Source organism: Sturnus vulgaris, chromosome 7 (assembly GCF_052056855.1).
Source record: "Sturnus vulgaris isolate bStuVul1 chromosome 7, bStuVul1.hap1, whole genome shotgun sequence".
In the NCBI taxonomy this organism is placed as follows: domain Eukaryota; kingdom Metazoa; phylum Chordata; class Aves; order Passeriformes; family Sturnidae; genus Sturnus; species Sturnus vulgaris.
Window position 1 is genome coordinate 41406426 of NC_142249.1, and position 19713 is coordinate 41426138.

The 19713-nt window shown below is 57.4% G+C and overlaps 1 protein-coding gene across 1 annotated transcript; it reads left to right on the forward strand.

The window, feature by feature from the left end:
- Window positions 1-5575: 5575 nt before the first annotated feature.
- GALNT5 (polypeptide N-acetylgalactosaminyltransferase 5) lies at window positions 5576-17317 on the forward strand. The gene is made up of 10 exons (XM_088168461.1): window positions 5576-6556; window positions 9112-9278; window positions 10701-10820; window positions 11188-11323; window positions 11774-11893; window positions 12220-12337; window positions 12513-12836; window positions 14282-14362; window positions 14940-15101; window positions 16639-17317. The coding sequence occupies exons 1-10, from the start codon at window positions 5727-5729 to the stop codon at window positions 16783-16785; spliced, it is 2205 nt and encodes a 734-aa protein (XP_088024587.1). The 5' UTR covers window positions 5576-5726; the 3' UTR covers window positions 16786-17317.
- The last annotated feature ends 2396 nt before the right edge of the window (window positions 17318-19713 follow it).

Genomic DNA, 19713 nt, shown 5'->3' on the forward strand with positions numbered 1-19713 from the left:
CAGGGGCAGCCACAGCTTCCATGGGCACCCTGTGCCAGGGGTTCACCTCCTTCACAGCCAAGAAATTCTCCCTAACATCTAACCAAAATCTCCCCTCCTTCATTTTAAAGCCACTCTCCTTGTCCTGTCATATCAGGCCCTGCTAAAGGTTTATCTGTTATATTTGTCTATTATATTATCTCGTTTATTCTGTCTCCATGGACACTGGTGCCCGTGCTGGTGCCCAAGGGTAGAGCTGGGGAAGCACAAAGGTGTGAGATCTCCTGCAAACTGCGGGTATGGATAATTACAATAAGTCCCAAACACATGAAATGGTGTTCAGTGACTCAGTCCACACACTCCCCCGCTGCTCCCACACACTCCTGATGCTCAGGCAGAAATTAAGCACTCACGGATTTTTCATGCTTTGTATTCAGGGCTCCACATTTTCTGTCTCCTTCAGCTCACCCAAGGCCACCCCCAGCATGCCAGGGGGTTTAGGAACCTACCAGAGATGCCTCTGGCTGGGCTGGCCAGCCTGGAACACCGAGGCTCAGTGAGTGATGAGGCAAAGGCACCACCCTGCAGTGGGGAACACGGCTTTGCTCCCCACCACACGGAAAAAAACCAGCTTTGCCTTCCAAAGCAGGGTACCCAGGCTGCACAGGCACCCCTGCACCCCATAAACACTGAGATTGTCCCCAAACCCTGAGATCCTCCCCAAACCCTGAGATCCTCCCCAAACCCTGAGATCCTCCCCAAACCCTGAGATCTTCCCCAAACCCAGAGATTGTCCCCAAACCCTGAGATTGTCCCCAGACACCTCCATGTCCCACAGGGAGGCCGGGCTGGTGTGTTCCAGAGCAGAGATGTGTGCAGCCCTGCCCTTGCCTGGGGTTAGGATGCTCTGCCTAACTGGGGGTAAAAGAGCTCAGATGCTGTTCCCAAAAGCCATGGGGTGGGTGAGGAAGGAGGGCCATGCTGCCTCTGGTGTGCAATGGTGCTGAGAGCATCCTGTGATTGATCCCAAAGTTAAACATTCCCAGTGAGGGTGAGCAGGACGACGTTCCCTGGCAGAATCTGGCACCAGTGAGGGTGTGCCAAGGTTCCTGACAAAGGAACCAAGGAGTCACAGTGCTGTGCCCCTAGACAGCCCTGGGGACAGCGAGGCTGAGTGGGAAACGAGGAGGAAAAGGAACAGAGACTGAGCTGGGATGCAGGTGAGGGAGACAGGATCGAGGTGTGCAGTTCTGCCACCACGGCCAGGGGATGATGCCCAGAGGGTCCCTGCACCCCAGGGGCCATCCCAGCCCCAAACATCCCAGTGCTCAGCAGACAGCTTGACAAATTCGGTTTAACTGTTTTGATGTAATAATGTAATTAGGTAAAAGGGTTCAGCAACCAATTGCATTTCACTAATTTCAACCATCTGCTTCAACACTTGTTCTGTGTGTGCCAGACATCAGTGTCTTTGCTCTAATAGTAATTAATGAAACTGTTAATAAGCTACATATATCATATTATGGTGCAATGATTTATCAAAGGATAATGTTATGAGACAAATTCTATATAACAATTATAGAAAATGGCTTACATTACTAATGCTGCACACTGCTCACTAGTTTCTTTACTCTTCCCTTCTTAATGAATTCCCTAATTAATTTAATGCATACGTTATGCATAATTTGAAATTTAAAAACATCTCTGGGTCAGGTTTTAACCATCTTCTTTTACATGCTGTCTGCTTCTACAAGACACATATTAGCAAAACATGACCTCTATGCAAATGAGGGTGCCCGCTGCAGTTCCCATTCCCCAGCGATGGCAGCGGCTCCTCTGTGCCACAGGAGAGCAGCAGATTCACCAGAGCTGGGCTGGGTCAGAGGCTCTGCCCACAGCCAAACACAACCACAGCAGCTGTGCCACGCTGTGATCTGGCACCAGCCCTGTTTTGGGGCTGTTTTGGTTTGTGTCCTCAATCACACATCGAGCAAACAGCCATTGAACGCTGTGGCCATCACCCAGCCCGGGAGAACAAGGTCAGTTTAAAAATCCAGAAACCTTCCAAAATAGAAATGTAAACTTTAGTCTCTTCATCTTCAGATTTTTAAGCATCCAGCACACCCTTGCCCAGTATTTCCCAGCTTTCTGCCTCTACAGCTTTGTGGTTTTCCTGCAAAGCACAACCACAAACTCTTCTTCCAAAGTTTCCATTTTCATTCGCATCTATGTGGGTGGAGACTTCCAGAACACCACCAAATCCCCCAGCAGGACAGGGTGCTCCAGCTCCAATGTTTCCTTCAGTGGGACAGTGGAAGGTGTCCCTGCCCACGGCAGGGTGTGGAACTGGATGAGCTTTAAGGTCCCTTCCAACCCAAACCATTCTGAGGTTCTTGTGCTCCCTAGAAGAAATACAATTTACCAAGCTAGCCAGGCTTTAGCAAGAGATCATTCCCCCATGAATTCTCTTTGGACAATATATTATTTGCATTGCTAAAATATTATATAGAGACCCAGAGTGAAATCAACATTTCCTTATCTCCTGGGACACTTCTGGCTGGAAAAGTGTTGAGTTTTCATCTTCAAGCAAGCTTGCTTCTGTGCTTTTCCATCTGACACGTCAGATTATTTTAATGATGGAGTACTTGATTAAATTAATTCCTGCCTACAAAAGCATCTGTCTTGTGTCACGGAATCTGTTCAGCTATCTGGAACATTTGTACTTGCCAGGGAGGGGAGCCAAGGCGCGGAGCGTGCGGAGGGGGCGCCTGACCAAAGAGACTTTGTCACAACGCGTAAGGCTGAGGCTCAGCGGGCTGCCTCGGGTCTGTCCCTGCCCCAGCAGGCCTGGAACTTGTGCCCAGGGCTTAGGGAAGAGGCTGCTGGCCTGGCCCGCTGGCAGAGCAGCACAATTCCAGCGCAATTCCAGCACAATTCCAGCACAATTCCAGCAGCTCCAGGGGACCTGCCAGTGCCGCCGTGTCCCCGTCAGGGGCTGAGCCCTAAAACACGGCCCCAGAGGGGACTCAGCCGTGCCTGAGGGCGGGTCAGCATCAGCCAGGGAAAAAAAAACAGCTGTGAATGGAAAAGTTGTGCCAGCATGGTGAATGAAGCACAGACCGTGTGCGTCAAACTTTTATTTCTAAACAAACGGAATTGTTCCATTGAAGTTCATCGCTTGCTTACTCTCAAGCTGCTGCTCATTTTTTTTCCCTTTAGAGAGTTTTTGCAATCTTATCCTTCCCTCCCTCCCTCCCTCCCTCCCTCTTACTGAGAGTTCTCAAGCACTATCCACACATGCAAATCCTCCAAAATCAGAACTGCTTGCCACGTCTGAAGGAGTTTGCTTGGCAAAGAAAAGCCTTGGAAAAACAACAGAATGGCCATTACCTTTGTTTTCCATCACACAATGTAACCATCGGCTGGGTTCTGATATTAGTAATTTTTTGAAGTATGAATATTAATGTAATTTTTTCCACTTATTTCTTCTCAATATTCATATGCGCTGTGGGTTGGAGCCCTTTATTTAACAAAACCTCCTGCTTTGGGATTTGGGATACAGTGCATTACTATTTAATTTATTAATACCAGAGAACTTTAAGAGAGTTTAAGCTAAGTTTAATAAAGCTGCAGAACACCAGCTCAGGCTTTTTTTCCTTTCAGTGCCTGCATCCTGAGTTCTCGGGGCTGTGCCCACACCTCGCAGCTGATGCCAGCAGGTGCCGTGGCTGTGCCAGGTGTCCCCGCAGGCAGCCGGAGGTGGTCACTGCCAGGGGAGCTGCTGGCCGGGCTCTGCCGTGGCACTCGGGTCCCCGGAAGGTGCCAGAGACTGCTGGTGACAGGGTCCTGGCTCTGGGCTCTGGGATGGCAGAGACTCTCCGAGGTGTGTGCTGAGCTCTCGTGGGGGTCTGGCCAGCACGCAGAGCTCACCCCTGCGCGGAGCCACCCCCGCACAGAGCATCTCCCAAACATCCCGACCCCACACGGGCTCTCCTAGAGACCCTGCCTGCAGGAACAGCCTCTCTGCTGGTGTGCGTGTCACCCACAGTCACAGCCACACCTACACCCATCGCCAAACCCACAGCCACACCTACACCCATCGCCAGCACCAGCCAAGCCCGGGAACACCGCGGGCTCTGTACCTGGGTGTCAATCCATCGCTCCAGCCACACAGACCAGGCTCGGTGGGGCTGCCTGGGGTGTTCTGAGGAACCTGAGCCCACCTGAGCCTACCTGAGCCCACCTGAGCCTACCTGAGCCTACCTGAGCCCACCTGAGCCCTCCCAGGCTGGAGCACCTGGTGCCGGCAGGCAACCCCAGCCCTCAAGAACTAGGACAGCCAGCACGGCCAGGACAGTCAGCAGAGCTGGCACTGCCAGGACAGCCAGCACACATGGCATAATTGGCATAGCCAGGAGAGGTGGCACAGTCAGCACATCCAGCACAGCGGGCACAGCCAGCACTGCCTGCCACGTCCCAGCCTGCGGTGCAGGGCCGGGGCCGGGGCAGGAGCAGGAACAGGAGCAGGAGCAGGAGCAGGAGGGTGGCTCCTCGCCGGTTCCTTTCTCGGCGTTCTCCGGCTCAGCCCACCGGAGGCTGCCGCGCTTCGCCAGCGTGGCTCCCGTGCCCTGTAATTGAGTAATTGGGATGTGGAACACACCCACGTCCTCAGCAGCGGCTCAACCACCGACTGCCGCGCCAGCTGCCACGTGGAGCCGGGACACGCCCGGCTGCCCCCAGCCATGGCCCCTCTGCCCCCGTGGGGACCCCGGGACACGGCCCCGGGACACGGCCTCGCTCCCTCCCACTGCCCAGGGCAGAGGCGCCCCGAGCCGCACCACTGATCCTGGGATGTCACTCCAGCCACATCACTGATCCCTGGGCATGTCACCCTGGCCGCATCATTGATCCTGGGATGTCCCCCCCAGCCGCATCGCCCATCCCCGGGATGTCTCCCCCGGGGCACAGCCCCGCTGCTCCCGGGATATCCCGCCGGGTCGGGTTCCAGCGCGGGCGGGTCCCGGCTCGGGGTGGGGCGGGGGCAGCCGCGTCCCGGCCCTATCTCCATCCCCGGCCCCATCTCCGGCCCATTCCCGGCCCATCCCCATCCCCGGCCCTTCCCCATCCCCATCCCCGGCCCTTCCCCATCCCCATCCCTGGCCCTTCCCCATCCCCGCCTCCCGCTCCGCTGGCCCGGCGCTCCGCGCCCGCCCGGGATGAGCGGGCTGCGGCGGCTGTTCCGCGGCAGCGGGCGGGCCCTGGCCCTGGTGTTCGCCGCCTCGGTGGCCTGGGTGCTGCTCGACATGGCCGCGCTCCGCCTCTCGCTCGGCGAGGCGGGCGGGCGGCTGCTGCGGGAGGCGGCGGGGCGGCGGCCGGGACCGGGGATGGGGTTGGAGCCGGGTTTGGGCTTGGGCTTGGGGCGGGCGCGGCCCCCGCGCGGCCCCGAGGCTCCGGCGAAGGCAGCGGGGGAGCCGGGAGCAGCCCCCGCCGGGCTCGGGGCCGGGGGCTCGGGGCCACCGCCGGGAGCAGCCCCCGCCGGGCTCGGGGCCGGGGGCTCGGGGCCACCGCCGGGAGCAGCCCCCGCCGGGCTCGGGGCCGGGGACTCGGGGCCATCACCGCCTCCCCGGCACACCCCGGCCCCCGGGCGCAGCGGGACGGGCACGGCGCTTCCCGGACACGCCGCCCACGGGAGCGAGCAGCGTCCCCCCGGCACGGCACGGCCCGGCCTGGCAGCCCGGGATGCGGGGATGGCAGCCCAGCCTGGAACAGAGAAAACGAACACGGGACGGGAAGAAACTTCCTCCAAAACTCGCTTCGTCCTCATTAGCAAAGAGAGGATGAACCTCGCCAGCCCCACAGTCCCGCGCCCTGGACCCCACTCTGCCGGGAACGCCACAAGGAGACGTGGGAAGCACAAAGAACTTGGTGACAAGGGCAGTGATGGTGCCCACGCTGCCACTGCCACTGCTGGGGCCACCGCCGTGGGTGGCCGGAGCCGGACGCTGGGTGTGACACCAAGAGCAGCTCCTGCAGCAGCTGGGACTGGCCAGGACGGGCAGAAGCAGGCAGGAACAGCTCCTGGAGCGGCTGGGACTGGCCAGGACGGGCAGAAGCAGGCAGGAACAGCTCCTGGAGCGGCTGGGACTGGCCAGGATGGGCAGGAGCGGGCAGGAACAGCTCCTGGAGCGGCTGGGACTGGGCAGGATGGGCAGAAGCAGGCAGGAACAGCTCCTGGAGCGGCTGGGACTGGCCAGGATGGGCAGAAGCAGGCAGGAACAGCTCCTGGAGCGGCTGGGACTGGGCAGGATGGGCAGGAGCGGGCAGGAGCAGCTCCTGCAGCAGCTGGGACTGGGCAGAAGCAGGCGCGGAGCAGCCCAGGGATGCACAGGGTCCTGTCCATGGATGTAACGCTCGCCCCGAGAGACCCCCGAGCTCCTGGCCAGTTTGGACACCCTGTTGCTGTCCCTGATGATAAACAAGAAGAAGCAAAAAGCAGATGGAAAGAAGGAAACTTTAATGTCTACCTCAGCGACCTGATCCCTGTGGATCGAGCCATCGCAGACACCAGGCCTGCCGGGTAAGGTCTGCTCCCCTGCTGCCCCTGGCAATGGGCTCCGGGCTCTGGGGAGGGTTGTTGGGGCACACCGAGCCCGCCACCTCAGCCCTGCTACCTGTCAGATGGCTTTTGCCTGTCCAGGTCAGAGCAGCCTGTTGTTAAACCCAAACTGGGTGAAGTTTGCAGTTCCATAACCCACTGAGCCTGGCTGCCCGAAGGGGCCAGCACACTCAGCACAGGGGCTGAGGGCTCTCTGTGCCTTAGAACGCTGTACCTGCTGTGTCAGGTGCAGCTCTGAGCACTCAGAATTCGTGTGTTGGTTCCCGGAGCCTGCACCCATCGGTGTGTGAGAGCAGCAGGAGCCCCACTGCCCGGAGGGGCTCTCACACCTCAGGCTGTGTGCTTCCCTCGAGGGGCAGACACCAAAGTGGCCTGCAGGAGCTGAGCCGAGGGCTGGAACCATCCTGCAGGCACGGACTGGAGAGGCGGTCTGGGAACTCTGCTCTGTGGGCACATGCAGGGAGGGACGTGGGGTTTGGGTTTGGGAAATGTCACACAGTTACAGCTGTCACCAGGAAACGAGGGCAGAAGGACAGGAGGCTGGGGAGCCCCATCCTGAGCTGCCGTGCCAGGGGCTCAGCAGTGCTGGGTTGGTGCTTGGACTTGATGATCTTAAAGCTCTTTTTCGACCTAAGCCACTCTGTGGTTTGACAGCTGCAGGGAGGGCAGGGGAGGTGCCAGCTCAGGTGAGTGCCAGGTTCATCTCTTGCACTCAGCCCTTCCTACAAACTTCTCTCAGCCCCTGGGCAGGTGACAGACCTGCCCTGTGCAGAGACCATCCCCTGTCCCTGTTCCCACGCCCACAGACAGGTACCCTGGGCTGGGAATTGTGCCACGATTGTCCCCCACGCCCAGGACAGTGCAGACATTCCCAAGGAGGGCTGGAACTATGCCATGATTGTCCCCCACGCCCAGGACAGTGCAGACATTCCCAAGGAGGGCTGGAATTGTGCCACGATTGTCCCCCACGCCCAGGACAGTGCAGACATTCCCACCGTGCAGGTGATGCTCGCTGAGGTGAGATCCTGCACGGGACAAATGGAGCAGGGAAGGGGGACACAGCTGGGGCTGCTTCCTGATGCCACCTGCAGAAGCCACCTGTGCACAGGAGCAGAGCCTTGGTGGCACAAGGCCAGCTCTGGGTTTGGTCTGGACAGCAAAGCCCCGGAGCTGCAGAGCAGGAAGCAGCTCCGGGGAGTGACGCAGCTGCCCAGGAGGAGCCGCTTTGCCAGCACAGGGAACACCTTGGCCAAACAGGGAGCGTCCCTGGGCATGGGAGCCGCTGCCACGGGGCACGGAGCTGCCCTGGGCACCCTGGTTCTGGCAGGAGCCTGTGCAGGCTCTGCCCCCAGCCCTTTGGCACAACAGGTAGCAGGTTTTAAGGGCCAGCTCAGGGCAGTGGCTGTTGGCAGCTCTTGATGGCCAACAATTTTTATTTTTTTGGTGTATTCCAATCTCTCCCAGTTTAGACTCCAGTTCCTGCTATGATTCTTCCTGGAGTACTGGACTAGACCACTGAAATGTGGCCAATCCAAGCCTGACTGTGCACAGTGCTCGCTGCTTTTGGAGCTTTGCTGACAGTGCTGGTGCTCACGGGTGCTGTGTCCCTGCAGCTGGAGGGAGGGAGAGGGCCCTGAGGAGGAGGGTGATGGGCAAGGGGCTTGTGGGGAGCAGATCCATGCAGAGCCCGGATCAGGAGTCCTGGGCTGAGAGAGTAAGGGAATAGAAGGCTCCAGGGAGACCTCAGAGCCCCTTCCAGTGCATGAGGGGGCTCCAAGAGAGATGAAGAAGGACTTTGGGTAAGGGCCTAGAGTGCCAGGACAAGGAGCAGTGGTTTCCCCCTGCCAGGGGGCAGGGGTGGATGGGATATTGGGAATTAGGAATTGTTCCCTGTGAGGGTGGGCAGGCCCTGGCACAGGGTGCACAGAGCAGCTGTGGCTGCCCCTGGATCTCTGGAAGTTTGAGGCCAGGTTGAATGGCCTGAGCAACCTGGTTTAGGAAAAGGTGTCCCTGCCCAGGAGAGCAGTTGGAATGAGTTGGGCTTTAAGTTCCCTTCCAACCCAAACTGTTTCAGGATTCTGTGGTGGAGGACAAAGGGGGCACGACCCAGTTCTGTTCACCAGCTCTCCAGCAAGGTGAGGCAGGACTGGATCCAAAATGGACTTTTTGGTATTTTCTGCCCACTGACCTCCCTGAGACAGAAAGACACATCTCAAGGACTGTGACACAGAGTAATTCTGGGGTGAATTTCACTTATCCAGAACATTTCTGATTAACTGTGAGGCCCTGAAATAAATTTCCTTCAGAAGAGGTTCCTGTCAGAACCAAGTGAGCACATCCTGTCCCATGGGGCTGCCCATGAGAGGCCCTGGGGCTGTGTGGGGTTCCTCCCTCACCTCTCTGTTCCCCTCAGTATTTCACATTGGGCATTTTCCCCTTCCCTGCACGTTCTCCCAGGAACACCAAGGCTGCAGACTCTCAGGAGTGTGTCTGTCTATCACCTGTTGCTGTTGCAGGTGCTCTGAGCAGCAGGTCCACGACGACCTCCCGAGCACCAGCATCATCATGTGCTTTGTGGATGAGGTGTGGTCCACCCTGCTGCGCTCCGTGCACAGCGTCCTCAGCCGCTCTCCTGCACACCTCATCGAGGAGATCATTCTGGTGGATGACTTCAGCACCAAGGGTGGGTGAAGCTTCTGCTGCCTTTATGAAACTAATTTAACTTGAGGGCAAAATGTGATTTGTTCTCTGTAATTCAATTCTAAGTAGGAGAGAAATCACATTTTCTCCTTCTGCTGTATTGAAGTGCATCCCTGGCTCGCACTGGGGCTGAAGGGGATCAGAGGACAGGGGGGTGCTGGGGCTGTGAGGGATGAAGGCTGAGGCTGCTGGAGGCTCCAGGAGCACCAGGGAGCTGGGTCCTGCCCAGCCCATTTGTCTTTTGGCTCAAGGGCTTGTGCAGTCAGGAGATGCTCTCCCCCCTCAGTGTGCAGCTCCAGGCAGGCCCCTGTTCCAGTGTGGGGCCACACTCTGGGCTGGCTCAGAGGACAGGGGGCTGCAGTGGGAGCACTGGTGAGCCAGGATTTGTGCTGCACAGTGCCTTCTATCAGCATTTCAGCTGGTACCCACCCCTGCCTTGTGGTGCTTCTGCTCTCTGCTGAGTTCAGCCTTAGAAATTTAGGAATGATGTAATTTCCTGTCTTGGTTTGAAAGACAGGTGTTTGTTAAGAAATGGCCAATGTAAATCCCCTCCCTCCAAATTATTCTAATTCTGAAATTAAGGAACTTTCAGGCAAAGATGTGGGAATAGGAATAACAGTTCTTTACTAGGGAAAATTAAAATAAAAGTACAGTAATAAAAACCAAAAAACAAACAAAGCAGTGTCAGAGTGAGAATCCAGTCTGACACTCTGTCAGTCAGTCAGGGTTGGTGCAGTCCCATCCCATGGTGGCTGCATCCTCCTGCAGTGACAGATGTGGTTCTGCTGGAGCAGGGCTCCTGCACAAGGTGCAGTTTTCCTCCAAAGCTGCAGGGATGATGTGCAAGGCTCTGGTTTTCCTCTGGGATCCAGTGGGAAAAGGCTGCTCTGCTGTTCCAAATCTCCCCTTTGATCTGGGTAGGAAATGCTCGGCTCCTGCCCTGGCTGGAGCATCTCCCAATGGGATGATGGAATTTGATCAGCCCTGCCCTGGGACTGCATGGCCATGAACAGGAGAGATCTCCTGGAGGGAGGATGGGCTGTGGGGAAGATAAAAACCCCATCTGTTTTAACAGCTGGGATAGAACACACACTGCTGGCCACAGCCTGATTGGCAAACCAAGACATTTCCTCACTGCTGGCTCTCCAGGAAAAGTGCTGTCATCTTTCTCAGATGGGCTCCAGAGCCCACACCATGCACACGAGGAGGCGTGCCCCGTGCCCAGATGTTCACATCCTGTGCCCACATGTTCACCTCCCGTGCCCAGATGTTCACACCCTGTGCCCAGATGTTCACACCCCAGACCTGAGGGCCTGGAGGCCGTTCCAGGGAAAGTCTGCTAGTGGCTTTCCATCCTGTGGGAGGGTGGCAGTGGGTCAGCCAGATCCCTCTGTCCCCTCTGCAGAGTACCTGAAGGAGCAGCTGGACACGTACATGGCACAGTTCCCCAAGGTGAAGATCCTGCACCTCCAGGAGCGGCACGGGCTGATCCGGGCCAGGCTGGCAGGAGCAGAGATCGCCAAAGGTAGGGCAGATGTTCACACCCTGAGTTGTGTTCCAGCCATGGGGGGACCCCAGGGTGCTGGGCGTCCCTCTCCAGCGCTTGTTTGTCCCTCTCAGTGCAGCCAGCCTTTCCTTTTACCAGCATCTCCAGCCCCAGCTCCCCACCTGCCCCGGCTGGGCTGTGTCAACACCGAAATGGCCACTTCTGTCAGGAGCTGCCCTGCCAAGCAGAGAAGAAACATTCTGGGCTGGGGCTGGGCAGCTCTGGGGAGCCAAGGAGGGTTGTGGCACAGTCAGCAGCACCCTGAGCCCACAGGGTGCCTGGGGAGCTGCTCAGCAGGGGCTGGGTGGGAGTGCCCGAGGCCTGATCCTGCCCCACCTGTGCACAGGTGCTGTCCTGACGTTCCTGGACTCACACGTGGAGTGCAATGTGGGGTGGCTGGAGCCGCTGCTGGACAGGGTCCGCCTGCGCCGGACCAAGGTGGCCTGCCCTGTCATCGAGGTCATCAGTGACAAGGACATGAGGTGAGACAGGGACATGAGGTGAGGCAGCCCCTCCCTGGCGGTCCCACAGTCCAGACTGGTGTCCTGAGCAAAACCCACCAGTGGATCCATTTCAGACACTGGATCCATTTCAGGCACTGGATCCATTTCAGGCAGGATCCATGACAGGCAGTGGATCCATGACAAGCAATGGATCCATGACAGGCAATGACTCCAGACGCCCTCACCGGCCCCCAGCTCTCCACAGGGCACACAGAATATAAATCAGAAATTAACATTAGCTGTGGATGTGGCCTGTGTTTATCACACACCTTTTCACTTTCTCACTACTTTCAGTACATGAAATTTCTGATGAAATTTGTTAAAATCCTGGTTTAATTACCTACAGATACTCATCTTCACTCATTAGGGGTGACATTTCAATCAGGACTGTGTCTCAGAATTAGTCAGCCCAATCTTATTTCTGTTTAGTTACATGACCGTGGACAACTTCCAGCGTGGGATTTTTACCTGGCCAATGAATTTTGGATGGAGGCAGATTCCACAAGAGGTCATCGAGAAAAATAAAATCAAGGAGACTGATATAATAAGGTAAAAGAAAGGAATGTGAGAGCTTTGCAAACCAGCCTGTTCCTTTGGTGATAATTTAGCAGCAAAGGCTCCTTTGAGGCCAAATGTTCTTCTGTGGCCAAGTCTTGTTCCTGTGCTCTCCAGGCCAGCTGAGGCACAGGCAATCCCCCCATCAGGCAAAACCCACAAGCATTTCTCCCCACGCATGGCACTGCTGGCATGTCAGCCAGAACATCCCTCTGCCTTTCCCCCTTCCCTGCCCCATTCCAGCTGTCAGGCCAGGTAAAGCCATCCAAACGCCCTCTGTGTCACAGCCCCTGGCACACCCTGTGCCTCTCTGTCCCCAGGTGCCCCGTCATGGCAGGTGGCCTGTTCTCCATCGATAAGAAGTATTTTTCTGAGTTGGGAATGTACGACCCAGGACTGGATGTCTGGGGAGGGGAAAATATGGAGATTTCATTCAAGGTAGGTGACTGTCACACACCTGTACCCCTCCCTGCCAGGCTGGGTGAGGGATGGGGCTCAGGCAGGGGATCCCCAGGGACATCCCATCTCCCTGGGCCCCTGCCCTCTGCTTCCCTTGGCTTGCACAGAGCCCACACCACCGTGTGTGTCTCCAGCAGTGGCCTCTGTTTCTCAGGTCTGGATGTGCGGAGGAGAGATCGAGATAGTCCCGTGCTCCAGAGTGGGGCACATTTTCAGGAATGACAATCCTTATTCCTTCCCCAAAGACCGGGTGAGGACGGTGGAGAGGAACCTGGCCCGCGTGGCAGAGGTGTGGCTGGACGAGTACAAGGAGCTGTTCTATGGCCACGCCTACCACCTGCTGCAGGGCAGCGTGGACGTGGGCGACCTGGGCCAGCAGATCCAGCTGCGCAAGAAGCTCCAGTGCAAAACCTTCCGCTGGTACCTGCAGAACGTGTACCCCGACCTGGAAGCTCCCCTGGTTAAAGCCAGCGGGCTGGTGAGTACCCAAGGGTTTCACTGCTCCGGGGGATGGCTGTGCCCAGGGCAGCATCCCCCACACTGCTGCTGCTGCTGTGCTGCTCCAAAACACGGCAGCGTTTGGGGGCTTTGAGATGGCACAGAGCTCTGCATTCCTAGAAAGAAACGGAGCTCTGCATCCCACTGCATTCTTATAAAGAAACAGCTGTGCATTCCACTGCATTTTTATAAAGAAACAGAGCTCTGCATTCCACTGCATTCCTATAAAGAAACAGGTCCCAGATAGAAGGGATGGTTTCCCTCCAGGGAGCTGGGTGGGTGTTTGGGTGGCTGAGCTGGGCACACGGCAGGGCCGGGACAGGATGTGCCCCAGGGCGGGGTGTGCCCTCGGGGGCAGAAATCCCTCCGTGCTGGGAAGTCCCGAATGCGAGGGGGTCCCGGGGGATCCCGCCCGCGCTCCCTGCCCCGGCTCGGGGGCCGCAGTGCAGGGTGGGGTCTGTAGGGCCGGGCTCTGCAGGACCGGGCTCTGTAGGGCCAGGCTCTGTAGGACCGGGCTCTGTAGGACCAGGCTCTGTAGGGCCGGGCTCTGTAGGGCCGGGCTCTGCAGGACCGGGCTCTGTAGGGCCGGGCTCTGCAGGACCGGGCACTGTAGGACCGGGCTCTGTAGGACCAGGCTCTGTAGGGCCGGGCTCTGTAGGACCGGGCTCTGTAGGGCCAGGCTCTGTAGGGCCGGGCTCTGTAGGACCGGGCTCTGCAGGACCGGGCTCTGTAGGGCCAGGCTCTGCAGGGCCGGGCTCTGTAGGGCCGGGCTCTGCAGGACCGGGCACTGTAGGACCGGGCTCTGTAGGACCAGGCTCTGTAGGGCCGGGCTCTGTAGGACCGGGCTCTGTAGGGCCAGGCTCTGTAGGGCCGGGCTCTGTAGGACCGGGCTCTGCAGGACCGGGCTCTGTAGGGCCAGGCTCTGCAGGGCCGGGCTCTGTAGGACCGGGCTCTGTAGGACCGGGCTCTGCAGGGCCGGGCTCTGTAGGATCTGTAGCACGGCTCCGCCGCCAGCAGGGCGCAGCAGCCGCTCGCGTTCCCGGCGCTGCGGGACCGGCACCGCTCCGGGCACGGAACCTGCGGCTCGCCGGGGGCAGCGGGCACAGAACGCTTTAAAGTCCTTTTGGATTCAGTGCTGCCTCCGCAAGCCCCTTGCTTTTTCTCCACCACAGAACTCAAGAACGGTTTAGGTGGAAAGGGGCCTTAAAGCTCAGCTTATTCCATCCCCTGGCACGGGCTGGGATACCTGGCACTGGATCACGCTGCTCCAAGCCCCGTCCAGCCTGGCCTGGAACACTCTTTTCTGCCTCCCTTAGTTATGTGAACAGTACTGATCAGAACTGTGAACCCAGCAGGGCTGTGTAACATCCTCTCCCTCTTCCTGGGAATTTATGGCTAAATCTGCATTTTGTTGCTGTTTCCCAGCTCACTAACGTGGCCCTGGCAGGGTGCATCGCTGTGGAAGGCACCACCCTGGTTTTTGAGAAGTGTGATGTTAACAGCACGGTAAGGACAGCCTGCACACACCCGGCTGTGTCACACTGCCTGTGGCACTTGGAGCTCCCCTGGTGACCTGTCCCCTCCCCTGTCCCCTCCCCTGTCCCTTCCCCTGTCCCCTCCCCTGTCCCTTCCCCTGTCCCCTCCCCTGTCCCTCCCCGGAGCTAACAGCCCTTCCCACCCCGGGACATGGCCAGGCGGTGCCTGGGAGCAGCCAGGGACAGGAATTGCCTGCTGGCACAGCCTGCAGACAAGCAACAGTGTCAGAAACAGCAAATCCAGCTGGTTCAGAAAGTTTGATAAAGCTGTGAGTGTGCACATGAAAACAGAGAAACAGTTAAATACCAGCCTGTGATTTGTGTCCAGCTGTACCTTAGAGCCCTTTCAGCGCCAGGACCCCGAGAGGAGGGCCCAGAGTGACAGGACACAGGGAATGGCTTCCCGAGGGCAGGGCTGGGTGGGATTTTGGGCAGGAATTGTTCCCTGGGAGGGTGGTGAAGCCCTGGCACAGGGTGCCCAGAGCAGCTGTGGCCAGCCGTGCCCTGCAGGCTGACGGGGCCGTGTCTGTTGTGCTCTCTCCCCACAGAAGCAGCAATTCAACTACACGTGGCTGAGGCTGGTCCAGCACGGGCAGCTCTGCCTGGCCCCGTCGGGCGTCCTGGGAGCCGTGGGCATGCGCCAGTGCCAGCCCAGGAGCCGCAGCCTGGCCTGGCTGCACAGGTCACTGGCCACTGCCCAGCCGGGGCTGGTGAGTGATGCTGCAGCCCCTGCCCTGCCTGGGACAGCTGGCACAGGGGCACCCCACCCTCTGTTTTAGCTGTCCCCTAGACCCCCACATTCCCCTCTGCCAGGGGTTGTGTCCATCTCAGTGCCGAGCATCCAGGAGGGGACACTGGGGGACGTGCCAGGCACTGCTGCTGCAGCAGCAGCAACAAAACAGCCTGGTTGTACACAGAAACCATCAATAGCACTTACAGGGAGATGAGTCACTATCGACTGGCTCCCAGCTCACAGGGGTTTTTAAAGACAGCATTTATGGGAAGGAAAAGAATGGATACTTACACTAATTGCCTGTGCTGCACAAATGGTCATGGCTGTACCTCTGTCAGCCTGGTGGAAGTAGTTGTCCAAAAATGCTCTGAAATGGCATAGTCTATTGTTAAGGAAAAAACACCCTTCACTTAAGAAAGAAAAAATGTAGTTGAATTACACATTCAATATACAGAGCATTTCCTGTTCCTCTTTGGTTTTTTTAGCCTAAAGTGTTAAGTGCCAGAATGCCACAGGCTCACTTTGGGTGTTTAGGGAAAAATACAGGAAAATTTTTATCCACTTACTGAAAATTGTGAAACTGTCATTTCACTTTGTGAAAAATATGCAGAAATGCCCAGGGAGCTGTATGGGGCACGGGCAGGTCTTGTCTCCTGTTCCAGCCTGATTTCTCAGCAGAGGGTGAGATGGATTTGGTGGCGCTCTTTTACTGGTGCCAGCAGCAGGAGTCTGAGGAGAGCTCAGTGGCTCTGCCCGAAGGAGTTGCAGTGCTTTACCCTCTCCTGACACCAGGCATTGTGCTGTCCAGTGATGGGAAGTGCAGTTCCTGTCTGCACAAAGATGCAGCTCCTGCCCTCCACACGTCACATCGGGAGTGTCTCACCTCGGTGTCAGTGAGTGACTCCTGAGAGTCACTGCAGGGCAGGGAGTGGCACAGGAATGGCCCTGGCCTATGGCAGCATCACCGGGCTGGCCACAGGGCTTAGAGGGTTAATCGAAGCAGATGTGAAAAGCAGAAGGATGGAGGGCACTCAGACTCTTTGTTCTCTCACTGCCCAGTGTGCTGCCCCAGCACCTGAGCTCCGGGGCTGAGCTGCCCAACATCCTATTCATCAGGGCTGAGTTCATCAGCCAACAACCCAAAACTCAGAACTCAGTCTCCTGCTGTGCATGCCCTGTGTGCAAATCCCACCTGAGTGACTCCCTCAGCTTGGCCATTGCCACACAGGCAGTGAGAGCTCCTCTCTGCTCCCAGCCAGGGACAAGCCAGGAGGAGCAGCGGGTGTGGGGTGATCCTGGCTCAGCAGCAGCTGCAGGCTTGGATCCCTCACCAAAGCGCTGTGAGTCAGCAGGGATATCTCAGGAGTTAGGGACGAGCAAAAAGGGCCCACAGTGAGGAGTTGGCTTTCTCAAAATGGAGCTGCTGCTGCTTCAGGGGCCCTACAGCCTGAGCACCCCCTAAGGCTGAGCCCCCCAAAGCCCAGCCCCTCTAAGCCCTCCTGTCTCTCCTGCAGACCGAGCACCTGATCTCAGAGCAGCAGCACCTCCCGCAGCCGTCGTGCCTGGCCGTGCACCCCTCGTTCAGAGCACTGCGGGTGACAGCCTGTGACCCCACCAGCCCTCACCAGAAGTGGCACTTTGGCTCTTACCACGCGGACTGAGGCACCACGACCACCCTGAGGTCACCGTGGGCTCAGCAAGGACAATCCTGGGGCTGGCAGCAGCTCCCAAACAGGAATTGTGTTGTTCCCACATGAGAACTGAAATGTGTGATTTGATAGCAGCACACGAGAACAGCCAGAGCACACGTCTGCCATGACAGTGCCTGAACTGATCCTGATCATTGCCCTCGCCATAGGAGACTTTGGGAAAAACTCGTTTTCTGTATTATTAAATGGAAATATTTTTTGAAGTCCCCATCCTACTGTAAGCAAGCATCCCTCAGTTCTCCCCAACAGCAGCATAAGCTACAGAAATACTTCCAGGGCCCTGGAAGTCTGTAAGCAGCAAATTGGGCTGCCAATTCCTCCACAGAAACTGGAAATTTGTTGACCAATGCATCAAAAAAATCCAACACCATGTCCACGCTGGATCTGGCAGCAGGATCCCTCCCTGTGGGAGCTGTTGTGTGGCAGGTGAGGGTCAGGGTTCTGTGAGGAATCAATTGCAAATCAATAAAACTCACATTTTATAGTGGGAGGTCACATTTTATAGTGGGAGGTGGTGTGGGGGTCAGTCCCACCCAGGGGCTGTGGGGAGGCCTGGAGCAGGGAGCCAGGGTTTATCCTGCTTCTTGCCAGAGGCACATTCCAGGGGCCAGCCTGGAGCTCCTCTTCCCAGGGCAGCCGGGCTGTCCCTCCCTGGGGCTGCTCAGCCGTGTCCCCAGAGCTCTCTGGAGCTCTCCAGGAGCACTGCTGCTCCCCCCAGCCAGGCTCTGCACACCAAACCCCCTCTGGGCTCACTGCCGCGTGTTTACTGTGAACTTCTTCATCTCCAAAATGCACCACCAGTCACCGCTGGGATGGATTTGATGAGGGAATAAATTCTGTGTGTCAAGGTTGTGGTGTTGTCCAGGGTAAGTAACACCAGGCAGGGTTCCTACCCCTGTTCCCATTGGGAATTCCTGCTCTGGGATGCTGCTCCCTGTACCCTGTGGGAGGCAGCGCTTCTCCTCCTGCCCCCCTGCCCTGTGCTGAGCTGAGGAGCTGCTCAGGGCCGAGCATGGCACTCACAGCTCCTGGCACTGCTGGCACAGCCGAGCCCCAGTCCTGCCTCACAGCCCCCTCCTCTCCTGTGGGTCTGCAGAAGGGCACAGCACTACCTGTGACATGGTGGATCAGCGCTGACAGCATCTGACAGGCTCAGTCTGCCAAAATATTGACTGGCACAAGAGATTTTCCCAGTTGACTCCTATTCCAACTGTCTTCCTGATTTTCTGTCCCTCCTTCAGCGCAGCTAGCCCGCAGTCACCATCAGAAAAATGACACAGACGTTGTTTGGGCAGTCAGCTCGTATCAGGAGCATGGATTTCATCAGATTCTGTTTGCTGACATTCAATCACTTGTCACCGAGCAGGCAGCAGGCGCTCATATGTCACGGTCACATCCCATCGCCAGCCCTGTCACTCGCCCGCTCCTGGAGATGCTCACTTCCCTGCTGGATCCTTGCTCAGGGACTGCAGGGAGCCTGGGGGCTGCTGGCCGTGAGCTGGGGCTCCGCTGCTGCTCAGAACTGAGAACATTCCGAGGGCACCAGTCAGCCCAGTCTTCCAGAAACGAGAGCATTTTTCCGGCAGCTCCTGCCCACGGACACCGGGGCTGCAGGGAGCAGCAGGGCCGGGCAGCAAGGCACCACGGGTGGGAAAACGCATAAAAAGCCATGCCTGGGATGGGCAAAGGAGTCCCTGATGTCCCCGATGTTAAAAAAAAAAAAAAAAAACAAAAAAAAAAAAACAAAAAAAAAAAACAGGAATAAATGCTAATAGATGAAGCTGCTTCCTCTGAGCACAGTGTGTTAAATCTGACCAGCTTGGACCCTCTCTAGGGGCTCCTCCCGAGTTACTGCCAGGCTGAACCCTACAGCATCACCCCAGAGAGAGCCCTCACAGCAGCAATCCCCTGATCTGATTTCTGGCTGTGCTGGCTCCCCGTTCTGCAGGGCAGGGCAGTAGCTGAGCTGTTGCTGCAGCTGTGGCAGGAGTGTGACAACTCTCACAAACCGTGCCGTGGGTTTCAGCTCTTTCCAGGCATCACCAGCACTCTCCTCAAGGCTCCGCCTCTTCCTCACCTGCCATCAGCCCGCACCCGGCACGGCAGGAGTGGAGAAAAGGGATTTTGGGGCTGTGGTTGCCATGCCCAGGTCAGCATGTGCCTGGAAGAGCGAGCTCCCGGCTCTCGGGGTGTCCCTCGCCCTCTCAGGCCATGCCGGAGACCGAACCCCGTGCATGGCCTGGGAGCCCCTCGCTGTCACCACAGCCGCCGGAGGCTCAGGGATGGTGGGAAGGGCTCTCAGCCCCCACGAGCATCCCGGCACTTTTATTTTTTCACCTTTTTTTTTACCCAGGAAAGCAGGAGAGGGCGCTGCGGTTCTCAGCTGAGCAAACGCCGCTTTGCAAGGAAGGTAAACAGCGAGTCCAAGGTTTTAAAAGTCTTGGGGAGCCTTTCCCACCGAAAGCTCACAAAGACTGATAGAACCAGAGTGGTTTGGGCTGGAAGGGACCTTAAAGCTCATCTCGTTCCACCCTCTGCCATGGCAGGGACGTTTCCGCTGTCCCCGGCTGCTCCCAGCCCTGCCCAGCGTGGCTCTGGGACCACCACAGCCTCCAGGAGGGACGTGTCACCCCGGAGCAGCTGCCAGCAGGAACAGACCCACAGTATAAGTTGGTACAAGCGAAGCTCAGAACTTCCCCAGGCCAAGGAGCAAACAAACAAGTGTGAATGGCACAATGAGGGCTATGTCTGCTGGCACAATGCAGAATTGCCCTGTATTATTTTCACGTTGCCAATAAATAATTGCCTTTATGTAGAACAAGAAAAGTCAAAGCGATATTCAGTGCTGCTGGAGATGTAAAACTAATCCTTAAAAAGGCA

Coding starts and splice junctions, on each gene's coding strand:
- GALNT5 (XM_088168461.1), top strand. CDS start 5,727: ATGGCAGCCCAGCCTGGAACAGAGAAAACGAACACGGGACGGGAAGAA. Junction 9,279..10,700: donor GGATGACTTCAGCACCAAGG/GTGGGTGAAGCT, acceptor TCCCCTCTGCAG/AGTACCTGAAGGAGCAGCTG. Junction 11,324..11,773: donor ATCAGTGACAAGGACATGAG/GTGAGACAGGGA, acceptor ATTTCTGTTTAG/TTACATGACCGTGGACAACT.